At 38.4% G+C, this 18310-nt stretch overlaps 1 protein-coding gene across 4 annotated transcripts in view; it reads right to left on the reverse strand.

Annotated features, from left to right (window-relative positions):
* PIGG (phosphatidylinositol glycan anchor biosynthesis class G) overlaps window positions 1-18310 on the reverse strand; it is a 93767-nt gene that overhangs the window by 63670 nt on the left and 11787 nt on the right. For 3 of the 4 annotated variants that reach the window (XM_037373324.1, XM_037373325.1, XM_037373326.1), the window contains exons 6-8: window positions 17466-17678; window positions 8722-8939; window positions 5689-5970 (exon numbers count right to left, since the gene is read on the reverse strand). In XM_037373324.1, coding sequence (XP_037229221.1) covers window positions 5689-5970; window positions 8722-8939; window positions 17466-17678 — 713 coding nt within the window. Of the gene's footprint in view, window positions 1-5688; window positions 5971-6250; window positions 6328-8721; window positions 8940-17465; window positions 17679-18310 lie in introns of those variants that run through there. The other variant, XR_005101879.1, reaches the window with a different exon arrangement.

Genomic DNA, 18310 nt, shown 5'->3' on the forward strand with positions numbered 1-18310 from the left:
TATATGAACTGTGCCTTATTAGAAGTGCCATCATTACAGTTTTTATACAGCCTGACCTTAGGTTACTTACATTGTACTTAGTTGAGATCTAGTTTACGGGCACAGAAATGTAGGTCCTACTCTGATACACACAGCTCGCTCTTTCTAGCTGCTGAACATGTCCAGCTCTCAGGGACTCAGCAGGCACTCCAATGACTCGCACTAGTATCTTGGCAAACAAACTTATTACATAATCTTTGGGTTAGAAATGCAGAAATGCCAGGCTTCCAGTTTAAGTCTATAATCTCCCAAGCCAAAGTAGCCTTAACATCTGATGTATCAGCATTACTAATTAAGTAATACAGAAACTGACTTCTTTGCCCTATCTTTGAACACACCTTGCTAGCTTGCAGAAGTGCCAGTAGGTAAATAATGGAATATATACATCTCTGCCTATGAAACTTACATTTTCTTCACTCCTGTAGAAACAAAATTGTCTGGATCCAATTCCAGTTATGTGGCTTCTACATGGCTGAGAGTAAACCTCTTTCTCCCCAAAATTAACCATCCATACTTGATGCCTGAGGAATTTTACAATCACTTTTCAGATGATAAATGTTTTAATTCCCATGCTCACCATCGCCCAGAATTGAAATACTAATCATTCTGTTTCCTTCTGATATTTGGGCTCCCTGAACCTAGTCTTCACTCCCAATGATGATAACTTTCCTATGACAGGCTACTACAGACCACACTTCTACATTTTCACAGCAGTCTGGGATCATTTTTGAAAGCTACCTAGTAAAGGCACTATCCATCACCCTTCCCCGCCCCCCCACCCCCACCCCCAGGTCAAAAAATGCAGTAAGATTTTTAGGTATAATTGCATAAAAATATGTTTCATTATTCAATTCAGTAAGAATATCACACAGAGGAGAAAAACCAGAAATATTTTTAAATTAACAGGGTATTTTAAAATAGAGAGAAAGAGGAACACTGTTTACATAATGAAAAAACCACTATAATTCTGCATAACATAAGTTATCAAAAGCTGTATTTGATAAACTTTAACTTGTGTTCTATTTTCAAAAACCTATTGGTTTTGATCTCTATCAGAAATAGGGAAAAAACACACAACTAGTAGTAGTAAATACCGCACTTAAGTCAACTACCAAGCAATTAGAATGAAGCTATGAACAACAAGTTAAATTTTTTGTAGATTTTCTGGAAATCATAAAGGGCTGCAGAACTATTTAAAGCCTAAAGTGTCGTTAAAAGAAGGGACTGGCACTGCTAGAAACATAGTAATCAGAAACTATAAATAACAGTCAGGAAGCAGATGCTAACACTGCCTGCACTGGTCTTCAGAAAATTCATGAACTTGGTAATCAGTTTCTATATTCAGCCACAGTGGGAAAAAAAAGCATTACAAATGAGAAGCACTTCAGAGAAATCTTTAGATGTGAACGGAAACAATTTGAAGAAAAAAGCTCTGAAGCCATTAACAGGAGAGCTTATCTCAACTCCTTTTAAAATACCTACATTTTATCACATATCATGAGCTTAGAAAAGCCCATTAGCTTTTTAAAACGGCAAGACCCTGATTCAGGATTCTACTTCTGCCATCAGAAGAGCAGGGCTTCAGGGCTCTTTCAGGAGTGGAGCCCATACATAGATTCGCGCTGTGGAGATGCACAGGTCACAGACACTTGGATTCTGAGATATTTTAGCGTAAGTAATACTCCTAACTCACAGATGTCCCTTCAAGATCAACACACAGTATATACAGACAACCATTTCCTCCCCCAAAGTCTAGGTATTCTATTCGAAAAGGGGATGGAAGGTGGGACATGAACATTTGTGAACTGTACTGTGTATGCCCCAGTTACCAGTAAATAACCTCTGACATCCACACTGCAAGGAACACCAGATTATCCAGGCTCCTTTCACATTCTCCAGGCTCTATCTTTGTACAAGCAGCCGCCTGCAAAAACACCATATTGTTCTGCAACAGCCCTGAGACTAGGAAAAATGTAAATCAAATCCAGACCACTGCTTTTATACATGTCTGGAATGGAGGTACCTACTAACTAAACCTACAAAATATTTCAGACTTGCTTTGGAACTTGAACAGAGACAGCAGTGCCTCTCTGACTGATGAGACATACATCCAGTCACCTATGGAACAGGATTGAAGATAGGACAATGAAAATGGATTTCTACAGGTCTGGATACAAAGTCATGTCTGCCTCAACCAGAATTACTATTGCCTTCATAAGACATGCTTCAGCCTCCCACATTTTCAGATATGCCTCAGGTAGGAATATGATCACAGACAGACCCAGGATGAAGAATCCACTATTTTTTATTTCTACCTGTGCCAGCCTTGGAAAACCAAACACACACACAAACCTCCTGGAAGACATTGCTGAAAACCTACTCATTCATGCATTATCAACTTGAAACAGAGGATCTGATCATCTGCTGATATGTCCTGAGGTCCCAGCCAGGTAAAACTCCAGAAAACACATATGCACCACCTTTCTAGTTTGAACAGGAAATGCTTGAATTGGTAACTGCTCCATTACATCCAAATGGAGATATTTTCAAAGGCAACGTGAAAATACACATCTCCATGTTCAAAAGACACTAAGTGATCCCTGTCCTAAAATGACAGAAGTGGCAATGTCAGTGACAACAAATTTCACTTGTGAATTAAAGGGTTTTTTTCTATTTCTTGTCCAGATGGTGTCATAATTGGTATCAAAAAGGAAAATGAGACAAGCTGCTGCTGAAACATTCTTCTTCAAGCAACAGGGGATTAGATCAAAAGTCCCAACATTAACCAGGGAGAAAGGTCCACCTGCAGAGGTATCTCACAAGCAGAATGTGGGGTGCTGGAGGCAAACATACAAAACAATATCCTAGATGTAATTTCTAATCAGTTTGTCTAGTTTTGCTCAGTTTGTCCTCAAAGGCAGACATATGGAGAAAGCAGGGGAGGGAAGGAAAACAACTGAAATAGAAAGGATAGATAAAGATTTCTCACCCACATTTCTGTCCATACACCCTAGGCATAGCTGACTAGGTGGAATCATCAGAAATGGCCAACAGATTATCAGTATGGAAATGGAACTTCGTCCTCTGAAGTTCCTCAGAAAAATTCATTCTAAAAGTGGAACATCATGGATTATATCGGTGCTTCCTTTTGTGTGTTCCTTGAGAAATTATTTGCCTCCATGAGGGAGCTGGCAATTAATTCCTTTCATAAGAAAAGCCCTTCTACCCAAGTCAAGTTTTGAACACCAGGAGACATTTTGCAATTGCTGCTGTGATCATTGACAGAGCAGCTGTATTAGCAATATACAAGCCACCTGCAGGAAGCTGTTTACAACAGCAGCTGTGTCTCACTAACAAGGATGAAAACATGCCAAGAACAGATGGGAATGAAACACTAAGACTCAGGTCAAACTAAAAAGGCAGAGCTTGTACCTGTCAACCAGTGCCTGGTAATCGACTATTCTAAATTTAGTAATAGCCAAGGAATAGCAGCATCTTCCTAGATTCTTTGACCTAGTAGGAAAGCATTTTTCCCGGATCATAGAATGTTACTTTAAAGTTACTCCTACAGTAGTGGGTGTCACAAGGAATTAACTTGTCTCTAGACATGTAAGAAAGATGGGTCAGCCTGGAGGAGAAAGCCATAATCCGTTGTCATTGCTCTCAGCTCTGCTGAAGTGGAATGCCTGTAAATTTTACACAGGTCTAGACAGTCATTTTTATGTTCTTACTGTTTGCTAAAATTAGAAAAACTGGTAACAAGATGAAAAATGAGCTTGTATTCCACAGTTGTGTTTGTTTATCATTGCACAGCAAGTACATGTGAAGTTTCTACAGAATACACTGGATCATTAATTATTATTTCAAGACCATATTCTTTTACTTTTTCTAAGAATAATTTCTACCTCGTTTACAATAACATAGAGAGCTAATAAAGGTCCTAAGTGAAAGGAGTCCATTTAAAGACCAACACCCCCCAAAGTATAGACATCTTATTCAGCGGATTTCTCCATTCGCATTGATTAATTTAACCTTCTTTTATTTGCCTTTAAAAAAAACCCACACAAGCATCGGTAGCTTTTGCAGCAAAACATTAACGCTACAAATTTTCAGTACCAAAAGCAACCTGTGATTTACGCTTACAAAGACTGTTCTGTTAGCAGCTATACCCAATATGAAACTCCTTTCTCTGATTTCATTAAGCAGATGTTGTTAGCTGACTTGTTACTCTACTTTAGTCTATCTAAATGATCAATTGACACACCTAAATACTACAAGGCTGATAAATACAAACATAAGAATGAAACACCATGTTCTATCAATAATTCCTTTTTTAATCACTTTCAATACACTAAAATGAATTGCATGGAAGAAAACTGAAAAGGGAAAAAAACCGCAAACTGTCTTCAGAAAAGAAAGGCATTACTTTTAGTCAAAGGCTTCTCTCAGAGAAGCTGCATTTCCAAGAAACACAAATTCAGAAATTACAGAAACATTATAAACTGATATACTTTGAACAATAAAAATTAGCAGTCTTACTTACGTGAATTTAAATTTAAAACTAAGTTACAGCAAATCACTGCACAGTGAAATATTAATCTCCACCACTCAGGAGTAGTGAATTTTCTGAATTATATGAGATATAGCAGTTATTAAACACTTCTCTAAGTCAGAAAACTTGCTTTTTAGCTTGAAGGAATATGTCATCCTATAATTAAAGCAATACACTTGCCCCACATTGTCACACAATAAAAAATGGTACTAAAACCACAAACATACTTCAAAGAAACCCAGATTGACAAAGGATTGTACTGCACCGAGAGTGCTTTGTTCAATGGTGCAACACGAGCACTGAAGCCACTGGATTTCAGAGAGAAAGATACAACTAACGAGCCTCAGAAAAAATGGCCAGAAGCTGATTTTAAGGTGTGACTGACAGCTCTTGGCATACTAAGTTTCACAGCAGAAGAAGAGTAAGACATTGCAAATACTATTTCCTTGGAATTCCCTGAATTCTATTCAATGCAAAAATAGAACTCATCAAGGACTTTATAGCAAGTAACTACTTGCACAAATGAGAACATTTCTGAGCATTCCAAGGACTTTAACAAACTCAATTTCTTAAACTCAAACTTAAAAAAAGTAGAATAGACAGATCAATTTTGCTCCCTCTGCTACAGTTTCAAAACTATATTCAAAAAAGCATTAAGAATACCAGTATAAGAAAGGGTACTGGCATACCTTAAATACCTTAAAGCATTAATATCTGTGGTATTTGAGAAAGGACTGACTGTCACTGGTACATGCTGCAAAATATCATACCTCTTGCTTTAATTGCAATTGTGAAACTCCACTGTGTAACAGCATAAAGTTTGTACACAGTGTAATCTGATCTCATAAAAAGGATTGCAAAATAATTTACACCAGAACCTTTCTTAAAAGTAATGTGAAAATAATCACTTCTATGATCTTCATTACAGCAATAGGTATACCACAGTAAATACACATTTCAATTCCAATTTTAAATTATTAAAATTACATTGTAAATAACAATTTAAGTCTACACATAGAAGAATTTTATGAAACTTTATCTGAAAGTATGCCATAAAGAGCAAAACATTTCGAACCATAATTAATGCATGCTCTCACCTTCAGTGGAAGTCTGGAATTCTCAAAGATCTTTGCAATGGCAGATAAAATACCACACATGAGTGCAGAAATCAGCATCATCACTCCAACTGCTGTTAACCAGGACATGCTGCAGAAATAGCATAAACTTTCTGCTGATGTGCATACAATGACATGAACCGCACACAGCATCAGACACATCAAGTAAAACAGCAGAGAGAACAGTGGAGGGGAGAGGGGCACTTCAAATTCTGCCTGGCTGCTCAGAGCTTTTGGAATGCTGAGCAAAAGCAGCAGCAGAACCTGGAAAAAACCAGAAAATTAATACTTAAAGAAATGGAGTTAGCCAAAGCATACAGTGAGAACTCACAGAAAAAAAAAAAATCATAGCATTGTCATCCATGTCACTCTGCTAGTATACATACTTTATTACAAAAATAACCTGTGAAGAACTACGTTGGATTTTTGTCCCCCATAAGATATTACCATATGAATAGGAGAATCAAAGATGGTGGTTTAATTTATTAAGGGCTTGGACACACAAGTTACCAGAGTTTAATAAATTTATCATGTGCCTCCTCACCTGTGGTAACTGATGACATGCATGATCTTCACTCCCTGCAAAAGTAGTATCTTTGTCTCCCAGTATCAAAATAGTTCCTGAGCAAACAAATTTGACCCATCATTTGTCACCTGTGGATGCCTAGAGTTACATACACATTCTGTCCTGGGCAATTTATCTCACAACAAACATACACAGAGAACCTGCTGAGTTAAATAGCTTCCCAGATCAGGGGAAGTTCTCACGCTATCACAAAACTGTATGCTGCATTTCAAGCTTATGAGTTATCCCAGTGGGTTTTTTTGTACCTCTCCTTATCTTAACTTGATTTATTGGTTATACTTTCACTTTGATCTAACCTGCACACAGATCAGGCAGAATTCCAAGTTTCTTCTCTGGTAACTGTAGCAGTGGAGATGAATAATACCATTAATAATTTCTGCTACCCATGTATAAACGTTTACAAGTAAAGGGAAAATTCAGCCACATGCTAAAATGCTTTGCAAGTGGCACAAATGGAGCTAGGACTACACTGAGCTCAATCAGCTTGTACTAGGCAAAGATAAAAACGAATCAGGATAAAAACAACTACATCAGATGACTGCCAACCTGTAATCTTTCACTGTCACTTGTAAAGACTTCTCCCCCTGCCCCCCCCCCCCCCCCCGCCCAAATACAGTGAGGTATAGTACAGTAGACCAAAACAAATTCAATGCATTGCAACAGTCTTCCTTTTTCATACTCAACTTCACACAGTTCACTTGGTTATGAAAATATGAGGTTACACAGTAACAAACTGGCTTAGATCTTATCTTTTAACACAGCACTTACAATTAAAACACAGACAGCACTCATGCTAGGAAAATTATTTCATTGTCGTTAACTAACAATCTAAATTTAGCTCTTTTGAGTAAATGCACTGTTATCAATTCATGTCCCAGATGTATTCTCCTCATCTGAAATACAGGATAAATGGCATTTATAGCACAGTGTAGTTTGAAGTCAGCTGTGAGATTCCCTATTCTTCTTTACTCTGTGAGCACGAAAAACACAAATCAAGACAAAAAGATTTTTGGAAAGCAAGGCAGTTTGAGTACTGCACTGAAGGAAAAAAAATAAATTCCCAGTAGTTTTGCACCAAGTCTTACGGTGCAGCTGAGCAAGCTCTTCTCAACCTAAATTTTCATGGCTAATAGGTGCATGTTTTCTTTTGATGAAGGCACATTGAGTAAAATACCTAAGATTTGTTTTGTAAAAAGTGTAAACACCTGCATTCCAGGGGAAAAAAGCAAAAGAAATCAGGTTTCAGGTCCAAAGCAACTGTCAAGAGCTTGAATGCGTAGGTTCCCAAAACAAAAGAACAAAAAAAAAAAAAAACAAAAAACCCAGAAGGACTTCAACTTTGTGCTGAGCTTTGTCCACCTCCAGATTTGCCATCTGTAGAGCAGGAACAGAACCTACCATCTCATCTACCATGGGTACTGTTGAACTAACTCCTGTGAAGTGGTTAGCAGAGTGATAAACCCCACTGAGCCATCCACCAGAAAGCCATTTCAGATGTAGTTTACACAGAGAACAGTGCACACAACATGAGGCATACAGCCCTGCCAGGACAAAGGAGACTCAAATACTGAACAGATGATCATGTACTCTTAGTCATTCCAGGCACTGAACAGGACCAGTGCTACAGTAATTACACAGTCCTGTACAGCACCACACACATGCAAGACTAAATTAAGCTTCTAGTATGTATTTCCATCCTAGGGAACAATGCCTATCCTTGAAAAAGTTGACACTTGTGTCATCTAAAAGGTCAGTGCAAGCTTCTGTAAATAAAAGTTCAGTATACAGGCATAGTATCCATTGAGCATCTCAAAGCATTACCACAAAGGATTCTTCCAGCATTTTGAGAATTGCCCAAAATACCAGTTGCAGAGAGCCACTTAAAATTCCAGACATGGGATATCTTATCCTTATTCCTACAGGAGATATGAAGTGGCAGCCCTGCACCTTACAGCAGATATTTATTTCAGGGCTCTACAACTATCAGTACAAAGAACAATTCTTGGAATTGTGAAAATTGCCCACACAAGGTATTGCCTGTTCTGAGCAGCGAGGTTCACTGTTAGACAAAAAGGAACAGGTAGGAACTCACTTACCAGATTTCTGAGGTTTCTTAAATGCATTAAGGCTACTCAAAAAGTAGAAGGCTAATTAATATGGGACTAATTCAAGCTGCAGCACATCTGCAAATTTATTGTAACTAGTTACACAAAAATGTAAGTAGTGTATATCAAAAGCTCTTTTGAACCATAAGGCCAAGCTATACTTTAAAAAGGATACTAACCTCACCCAAGCAGAAAGTCAGCCAACTCTGAAAGTTCATACTCAGTAATTCTGAAGACCAGTAAGAGTTTACACTAAGTAGTCAAAACCCAGAAACTTTCATGTTTGTGCACTTAGCTTTGTCACAGAAAGACATACTTTCATACCTCCATAATGATCACGGTCCCCACCATCATCGAATACATGTCATATTGTGCCACTTGTTTGCTTAGTGAAGAACTCAGAGTCTTCAGAGCCTCCAAGTATTGCTTCAGGACCTTTTTGCCAAGATTTAAGAGTATTTCTGAATTATTTCCCTCTAAATACAACTTGATCCAATTACCGTGGGACTTTTCTGCTATCTTAAAATGTTCATATCCAGGATCTAAGGAGGGGAAGAAAAAAAAAAAAAACCCAACAAAACACAAAACACCAGAGATAAGAGGATCCATGAACAAGAAGGATTAATTACAGATGTGATCATGTCTTTATATCTTCCTGTACAGTATTAGCAAAAAAATGCTATGGGGGTTGACACTTTTCATACCTAGAAAGTTACATTACCTTCCTGCAGCAAGACCACAATGAGCCAGTTACTCAGAATAAAAACAACTAATCCCTAACCAGATAAAATGTTAAGACCTCTAATGGTAACAAATGTAATAAAGCATCCATTTACTCTTACAAAAGGTTTCCAGGAAAAAACTATCTAAATGCTTTAAATCCTGAAAAAAGTCCTGTTTTACACTGGAGCCACTCATTGTCCAGGCCATACTGTACAAGCTGAGGGGGAAATGATCAAATAGCTGATCCCTGGAGGAAACACCAAAGGGGACACACACACCATATCAGGGACCTCCATTTCGCTGCAGAGCTAGCAAGAGTCAGTTGGCAATGTGAAGTCCAACACACAGAATGCAAGATTTTGAAGGAGCACTAGAAAAGTCAACAGCTGAAGCACACAGTCTGGCTTCAGACACGTGGACTATGAAGCTGGTGCAAAGCAATCCTCAGTGGTGAAACTTGGTAACTGTGCTATAATAAGGAAGGCCCACAGCCTAGCCAGATTAAAAACCGAGAAAATCTGATGCTGCGACCAACGTATGGAAGCAAGCCTCTTTGTGACAGAAGTTGATTTCATGATGGCCCATCTACATCTAAAAAACATTCTGACCTGAAGAAAAATAAAAAATAAACCAAAACTGAACAATAAATCAAGAAAAACCCAGAAAAAAACCCAACCTCCAGGACACATATTTGTTTTCTGTATGTAGGTAATATTTTCTTGTATAAATGTAGTTCCGATTAAGTCTTCTGATAAATCTATGTGCAAACAGGACTGCAGGTGAACACTGACAACATATATGAAGACTGTGGTCTGCTTTCAGAATTAGGGATGAGAGCAAGACTAGCATTACACTATGTCCCTGAAGGAAGTAATTTTAAATCAATAACTGAACTGTGCAGGTTCGGGTTTTAATATGAGCATCCTTTTTAATATAGGTACAGAGATACTACAGTTTCTTTCCTTTCTCTCTTATACTCTAGAAATACATCTGTATTATTCTGTTCTCTCTAAATTTATTTTAAAAGCTTGAGGACAACAGGAGACAGACTAAAAAAGCAAACAACCAAATCCTACATTAGAGAAGTCCTTTAAGTACAGTGGCAGTAGCTTTTCTCCTACATGTATTTCCCCTAACTAGTTATTCCACAGAATCCTTACTCTACACCACCTGTTCTGGTTCATACATGCCAAAGGGTAGGTGTGGAGAGACAACAGTTCAAATCAATTCAAAGAACATACGGAAGTAGTCTACTATTTTATTCTCCTGTCAAATACCATTGATTTTCATCATCAACTTTCCCATTACAAAACATTTACACAAAAAGCTGCAGCACAAAAGCTGAGTCTTGATAGCCTTTTTTCTTCCCAAAGATATATTCAGCAGTGTCAATAAACACATTCTGAAGGTGAAAACAGAAGAGCATAATTTTGTTCACACATGGAAAAAAATGTGAACACTCACTACAAGCACAAAGGTAAAAAAAATATAAAGAATTTCTGCCAAAATTATTATCGTGGGTCCTACGTGCACCTGCATTCTATTCATTTCATATAAGTTTGGTTTCAAGAGAGTTTATTTACAATAGAACAATTAGGTCAGTTTCTGTGTTTTACTGTAAAAGTGGAAAATGGTGGTGTTCCTGAAAGCACTTAAGACATGTCTTCACCCTTTATAGGTGCATCACCCCATACTCCAACATGCCATATATTTAAAATACTAGTCACCAAGCATAGTACGCAATCACAGCATAAATTCAGTCAAAAACACAAGAAAACCAAGAGCATAAATTTCAGAAATCTGTATTGTTATGTTATGTGTGAACATTCACATATATCTGTATTTTTTGGAAAAAATAAATGCTTAGTTTCACTTCACATTAATAATCCTTACTATTTCCCTATGATTTCTCTTGAAAGGGCACAACTTAAGGGCAAAACAGCCAATTTGGAAATTTTTATATAAGGAGCCTATCGTTATCTTCCCATGTTGCAATCCTTAGTTAAGAGTAGAGGAAAACATTTGCTGTACACTTTCAGACAACAAGGAATAAAGCAATAACTGAAGTAAATTCAGTGTCACAAAGACTTAAGTCACAGCTGATTTTTACTCCTAGTAGATCAACAGTATATCAGACCTGGAAAAAACGTACCATGTTCTTTGTTAAGCCTTTTTTAGCAAAAGTACATTATTAAATCCAGAAACATTTTTAATTTTATTTCAGGTGAATGAAGAGGAATAAATTATTTCTATTCAAGATTCTTGTACACTTATGAAAGAGTTGTGCTTACCATTTGTAAGCCCCTTATCACTACAAGACACTTTGTGATCTACTATAGGCTGAATTCAGAGTGAGAATCTTAGAAAGTAACATTTCACTCAGAATGTCCAGTCTGGTCTCCCAAGGCTTCTAACAGACTCCAAAGTATGTTGATCCTGCTGTGCAGGAGGCTTGCAGGTATCTGCTAGAAAGTACAATTCAGTCAGCAGAAGACACTTGTATACCAGTGGGCATGGAGACTTCCCATTTCCCTACTGTAGTTCTTTGAACAGTGAATTCCCTAAAAAATTCTTCTTCCAGTATATTTGAAATAAAAGTTAAATATTCATACTTTTGAGGAAATCCAGAAAGGATTGTCTAAAATGAGCTTTAATCAAACTGAGATTTGACATGACACTATTTCATTAAACAGAACATTGAAATGAGTTCAAGATATATTTTGAAAGCTAAATAAATTCTCTCCACATCTTCCACTCCTGTTCTGCTCCCTTTTCATGCTTTTTGCCCAGTCTCCCTCTTCACTCTTTTTAGCATTTTTACTTCATCGTCATCTACCTCCTTCCATGCTACTGCCCACCAAATCCATCCTGTCAATGTTACGAAAAATGTTTGTTTTAGTCAAACCCAGGTTTATATCTCTGATACATATTAAGTGAATGAGTTAAAGATCCTGAAGAAAGAAATAAAGGACTGCAGTTATTTCCTTTGAGAACCCAAAGATACAAGTTCAATGGCACATTTGTATGCAATAAGCATAAAACGAGAAGGGTCATAGACTCTGGGTTGTTGGAGAAGCATTTTGGTAACTGGAGAGTAACATTTTCAAGTCACTCCTGCATGGGATACTTATAAGTTAAACTTGAAGCAAAATCCAAAGCAAGCTTACAGAGTTACAGGTTTCCCAAAGCACTAGCAATGGTTTACTTGAGTAGTATTACATGAGCAATTTCTGCTTCAGCCTCCCTCTAATGTTATCACAAGCAAATGGCTATGCCTCCCAAGCATCTGCTCAATAACAATTTCACTTAGTTCCAGTCACAGGCAGCAATCATTTTAAAAAGAAATTGTAACTGTGAGAAAAGAACAGATAATGTAGAAGTGACTTCTCCAGTTTCAATGTATAAAACTCCTGGTAACAATCAAATTACTTCAATCAACAGATGCATCTAATACAAGTTCAGGATTAGTCCCAAACTGAAAAGTGGACACTCATTTTAGTAACAATATCCAGCTTGCTCTCAAGTGTGACTCCTCATTCCACTGTGAAGTGTCTTTCAAAGAAACACTACTAGTCCATCATTCAGATGCATGTTCAGAAGTTCAGAACATAAGGGAAGCATTGCTAGATAACTACAGCTGCCTACCTTACACTAAGGTATGAACTTGCTGAGAAACCCAAAGTGTGTTCCTAGATGCTTTGCCTAGGTACTTTTCAGCTTCATTTTTGCCAGCTCTTTCTATTCTCCTTTTCCAGACTTTTTTCAGTTGCATGTTTGTCTCTATCAAAAAACCCAAAAACCTTATGTCTCATGTTAGCATTTATTAGTATGTTTCAAAAAGTCATTCTCAAAATAATCAAGCCTTTTATTCCAAGATTCTCATTTAAAATTGAATTTACCTCAAGACAGGTTTAACTATGAAGATTCCTTTGAACCTCAATAAATCAAAACCTGAGTCCCATGAAATGCTCTACCACCTCTTGGTTTGAAAATGCATGTTTGTATGAACGAACATTGTGGGGAGGGGAAGTGGCAAGAGAAAAAAACATTACCAAGCTGCCTCCAATCTGCTCTTTATTAACAGATATACTTAAGCCACACTTGAAGGGGAAGGTATTTTTGTGTACTGTTCTGGTTTGTTCTTAACTTTGGAGTTGCTGAATCTAGGGAACTCCATAGCTGCTTCACATTAACAGCATGTAAAGGTCATTCTGCCTTCCCATCTGACTGTGATTCATCTCAATTGACTTCACCTTTTCGTATTAAAAAGGAAACAAACATTGCACCAAAAATGAATGTATGCATTATGCCATAACTTAAAATGCATGAATCTTTTCTTATTGTGACTTAACCACTATATTCAAGCTACTAATGCCTGGTGCCCTACCTCTGTGCTGCAAATACTCTCCACAGGAATTCCACGTTTTCCCCTTCAGAAGAACCTACTGGTTTTGAGTGGAAGAGTTGAAAATAATAATTGAAAAATAAGCATCAAGACTTAGGCTATCCCTGCAAGTACCCTTCACTTTAAATTGAAGACCAGTCATAGGGGGTTGTCTTAGCATTCAACTGAAATGTTATCATCCACCAGTTGTTACTAGCTGAGAATCTGCATTGAAAAGCTTGAATCTGCAGCAGCAAATGTGAGTGAGATTTGGGGTTATCTAATTGGGTTATCTTCTGGGGGCTTCTTTCCCTCAAAAAACCTGGCAGCACACATTTTCTGTGGAATTCAGAAATGGTACGGCCCAAAGACTTGCCAGCACAACTCTGATGAATGCCCAGATGGTCCACAAATAAAAAACAAAGGCTCAGAGCAGGGTGAGATACACAGATTGCTCAGAACTGTGTCCAGTCAGGTCTTGAATGTGTCCAGGTATGGAGACTCCACAGCCTCTCTGGGCAACTCATTGCAGTGCTTGACAACACTTACATAAAAAAAGTTTTACTTCATTTAAAAAAAAAAAACTGTATATCATTTTCTGCCCACTGCCTCCTGTCTATTCACTAGGCACCACCAAGGAGACCTTGGTTCAATTTTCTTTATTCTGTCCCATCACGTATTACCTACACTGTTAAGATCCCTGCTGCATCTTTGCTATCCAGGCTGAACAGTCCTAGAACTCTCAGTCAAGAATCCTGTATAACAGACATTCCAATCTCTTCCTCACCTTAATGGTCATTCACTGCACTCACTACATTATACCCATGCCTTTCTTTTACTGGGGAGCCCAGAATTGGACCCAGGATCCCAGATGTGGTCTCACCACAGATGAGGTAAGAGGAAGGATTGACCTGCTGATAACTGTCCTAACGCAGCCTTGGATGCTGTGAGCCTTCCTTCCACAAGGATGCACTACTGGCTGATGTTCAACTTGATATCCCCAAGAAGGCCTTGTCCTTCTCCACCAAGTGCTTTCCAGCCAGTCAGCACCCGATCTGCACTGGTGCATGGGATTATTTCTTCCCAGGTGTAGTATTCAGCATTTCCATTTGCTGAATCTAAAAAGGTTCCTGTCATCCCATTCCTCCAGCCTGTTGAGGTGCCTCTGGATGGCAGCAGACCCACCTACTGGATCAGCCACTCCTCCCAGATTTGTGTTGTGTGCAGACTTGCCGAGGGGGCACTGTGCCCCATTGTCCAGGTCATTGATGAAGATGTTAAAACAGTATTAGTCTGTGTCAAGCCCTGGGGTTGATCACTGTTGACTGGCCTCCAGGAAGACTTTATCCTGCTGACCACAACCATATGAGCCCAGCAGACGAGCCACTTTTCAGTCCACCTCACTGTTCAGTTATTTAGCCTGAACTGTAACAGAATGGCTGAAGCATCGTATCAGTGCCATGGATGGTGCACATGGGGCTTCCTCAAATTGTCTGAAGACCTACTAATTCTTCCAATCAGATTGTCTGTAGCAGACACCCATAACAATATTGCCCATGCTGGTCTGTCCACTAAACCCTGAAGTTCTCAACTGTTTCATCATCCACCCCCAGGCAGAGCTCCAGGCGCTGCCACTGTTCTCTCACGTAAAGGAGAACTCTCCCTCCTTACCTTCCAAACTTGCAATCATGGAATCACAGAATAGTTCAGGAAGGGAAGGTGCCTTTAACAATCATCTAGTCCACCCCTGCTGCCATGGGCAGGGACAGCTTTCACTAGATCACCACTTGTTACTGGTTTCCACTTGGACATTGAGCCACTGACTATAACTCTTTGGACGCTACCATCCAGCCAATTTCTTATTTATCTGAGTTCATTTGTCAAACCTGTATCTCTATAATACAACAGCAAGAATGCTGGGGGAGGACATATCAAAGGCCTTACAGAAGTCTAGGGAAATGACATCTGCTGCTCTTCTCTTGTCCACTGATGCAGTTAATCCATCATAGAAGGCGATTAGTCAGGCACAATTTGCCCTTGGTGAAGCAATGTTAGCTATCTCCAGTCACCTCCCTGTCTTCTATGTGTTTTGACATGTCTTCCAGAAGGATCTGTTCCATGATCTTGCCAGACACAGAGGGGAGGCTGTAGTGAGAGGTCAGTAGCTCCCAGGGTCCTCCTTTTTACCCTTTCATAAAACAGGCATCCCTTCTTGAAGATGAATCTGACTACTGAATGTAGTGACTTCTTTGCAAGATAATCCCTTTCCTATAGTGCAATAGGTGGGATGGCATTCATTTTCACTTAGAAGCCACCCAAAATAAAGGGCCATTCATGCATGCTTTTAAACTATGCAACATTATAGTCACTGAGCGACATTTTCTTTAGTATTCCTAGGGCCTGAAGTATCCACATCAATCAAACAACACTAAACAAACAGCACTTCTCTTTTCCCTGCCAATCTTAATTGTCCTAACCAAAATGTTAAGCTACATCCTTGCACTTCTACGATACTCTATGGAAAACAAGACCCTCTAAGAAGCTCACAGCAACAGAGACGCTTTAAGACTCTGCAGAAAAAGCTACCATGACTTGTATCTAGTTACATGTTACTGAGACTTTCCATTACTGAAAGGAGAGAAGCTCATCACAGACATTTTGCCCCCCAACCCCTTTCCAGTACAGTAGTGACTCTAATAGCAGTTTGCAGTCACGAGCAAGTAGCATAAAAATTTTTCACATTTCATTTCTCAGATGAAAGCTACAAGTTGAAATTAAGCTGGTTTTGGACAAAAATAAAATGAAAGCGAAGGTGTAAACCAGAAGCTGGTAGAAACTTCAGTCTGTTTTGCCAGTATTTGCAGAAATACTGTCAGACGGAGCTCTGTGCTGGAATTTTCAGTAACACAGCCATATCCTGTAACCACCAACAGGGCAAGTTTCCTCACTTGATACAAATGGGCTGAGGAAATCTGTGCAGAAAAAAATATCAGGATAGGTGGAGCATGGATACTGCTATTGATACATTGCTACCATAAGCGGCACTTCTTTTGGCAGGCCTCCTAGACAGGATTTTATTATGATTACAAGCCATGATGTTGAAAGATAATTAATTCTTGAACTACAATGATCATCTTGCTAAACTTTATGTTAGCTCCTTTAATTATTCATAGCTGTAACACAGCTCTGCATTCTCATCCAGTTATTGTAACGATTCAACAGATTACAAATCAAGTGACAAGGACTTCAAGCTTCACAGTTTAAGACAGCACCTTTTAAAGTCCATGGTAAAATGCTCTCCTTCATTCTCTATTTTTTTCACATAATTGTCATATTAACTTCCTTACCTATATTGCAGTTTTATCATGGTTCCTAATGAAATACTACATTTTGCTAGGTTTGGTTCATGTTTTCCACCTGTTTTTTATTCCTTCCTCCAAATACACACACATATCTATGCACAAGTGTATTTTTAATAAGCAGCTTTGCAGTTCTCCAGGTTCCCTCTCCAAGCAGATTCATACATAAGAATAAAATAAAAAGATAACTCACCCTTAATTATTTCCCAGTTTTACTTCAAGCATCTTTTTATTTATCCTAAAAAATTCACTCCATTATGCTATTGCTGTAAATACCTCAGATTCAGTGCCCTATGTAGAATAACTCACAAATGGCAGATACGAAACCACTGAGACTAGCAATTCTACCTTAATCTTCCTCTTTCATCACTATTTCTCCTCTTTTGACCACTAGGTGCAGTAGTGGTCATTAAAAAGAATTTAGAGGCAGCACCGGAGCATGTTACAGTAAAGACTGAATGCAGTATCATTTCTCTGAACACTGCTTTTAACTGAATAGCTAATCTGCATGCCATGCTATACTGTTGAACCTAAATGCCCAAACAGTGTTATAAACAATCTCCTTTTGTATACATAACTTTTTTTTTTTGTAGCTGATTTACCTTTTTCATATGCAGGTGTATTCTCTTGCAGCAGTCTGCTAAGCTGGAACCCATTCAAGTGCACAAAACGCAGTTGTTCTCTCATTGTCTTGCCTCCCACAACTGGCAATATAAGGTTCCCAACACTGTTTCTTGAAATTGGTAGACCAAGACCTACTGCCAATGTGCTAGCTAAATCAGTTTGTTGCACAAGTCCAGGCGGGGTTAGAGGACCTAGAAGCAAAAAAAAAAAAAAAAAGAAAAAAGGAAAAGAAAAAAAAAGAGGGGAAAAAAGTATTCCAATAACAGGCCCATTCTATTTCTCCAAAGACAGCAGGCATGTTGTTAGGTTCAAAATTTTTTTGGTGTTAGATCATCTATTTCAAGTGATTTACAGCCCTGAGCAATCTTTTTCAGCTGCTGTCCTCTGCTGTTGTAAAACCAAAATTTATTCCATTCTCAGAATGTTATACAAGTAAGAAAAGAGATGGTCCAGATCACCTTAATATCAAGTTGCAGCCTATTTCCTAAGAGGGTTTGATAACTTTTACATTAGAAAGAACAGTAAGCACTACAGTAGCCTAATTTAATGCATAAACTAAGACAGAGAACCTAAAATAATGCTGACAGCATTCTAGATGCTTTTTGATATAATGACAACAGCTCAAGATTTAATTAATATCAGGTTGCTAGGGAAACAGAATTAGAGGTCAGGTAAAGAATCCTGAGGCTAAAATTCATGGCTCCATGCAGGAAAACCCAGTGATTTTTAAAGGGTTCTGTGCAGGATCCCATAACCTTACTGCAGTCATCAGGATTAGCCTTCAGTCCCACAGAATGAGGGAATGGAATCCCACATGCGTGGA

The sequence above is a fragment of the Falco rusticolus genome, chromosome Z (genome assembly GCF_015220075.1).
Source record: "Falco rusticolus isolate bFalRus1 chromosome Z, bFalRus1.pri, whole genome shotgun sequence".
Lineage (NCBI taxonomy): Eukaryota > Metazoa > Chordata > Aves > Falconiformes > Falconidae > Falco > Falco rusticolus.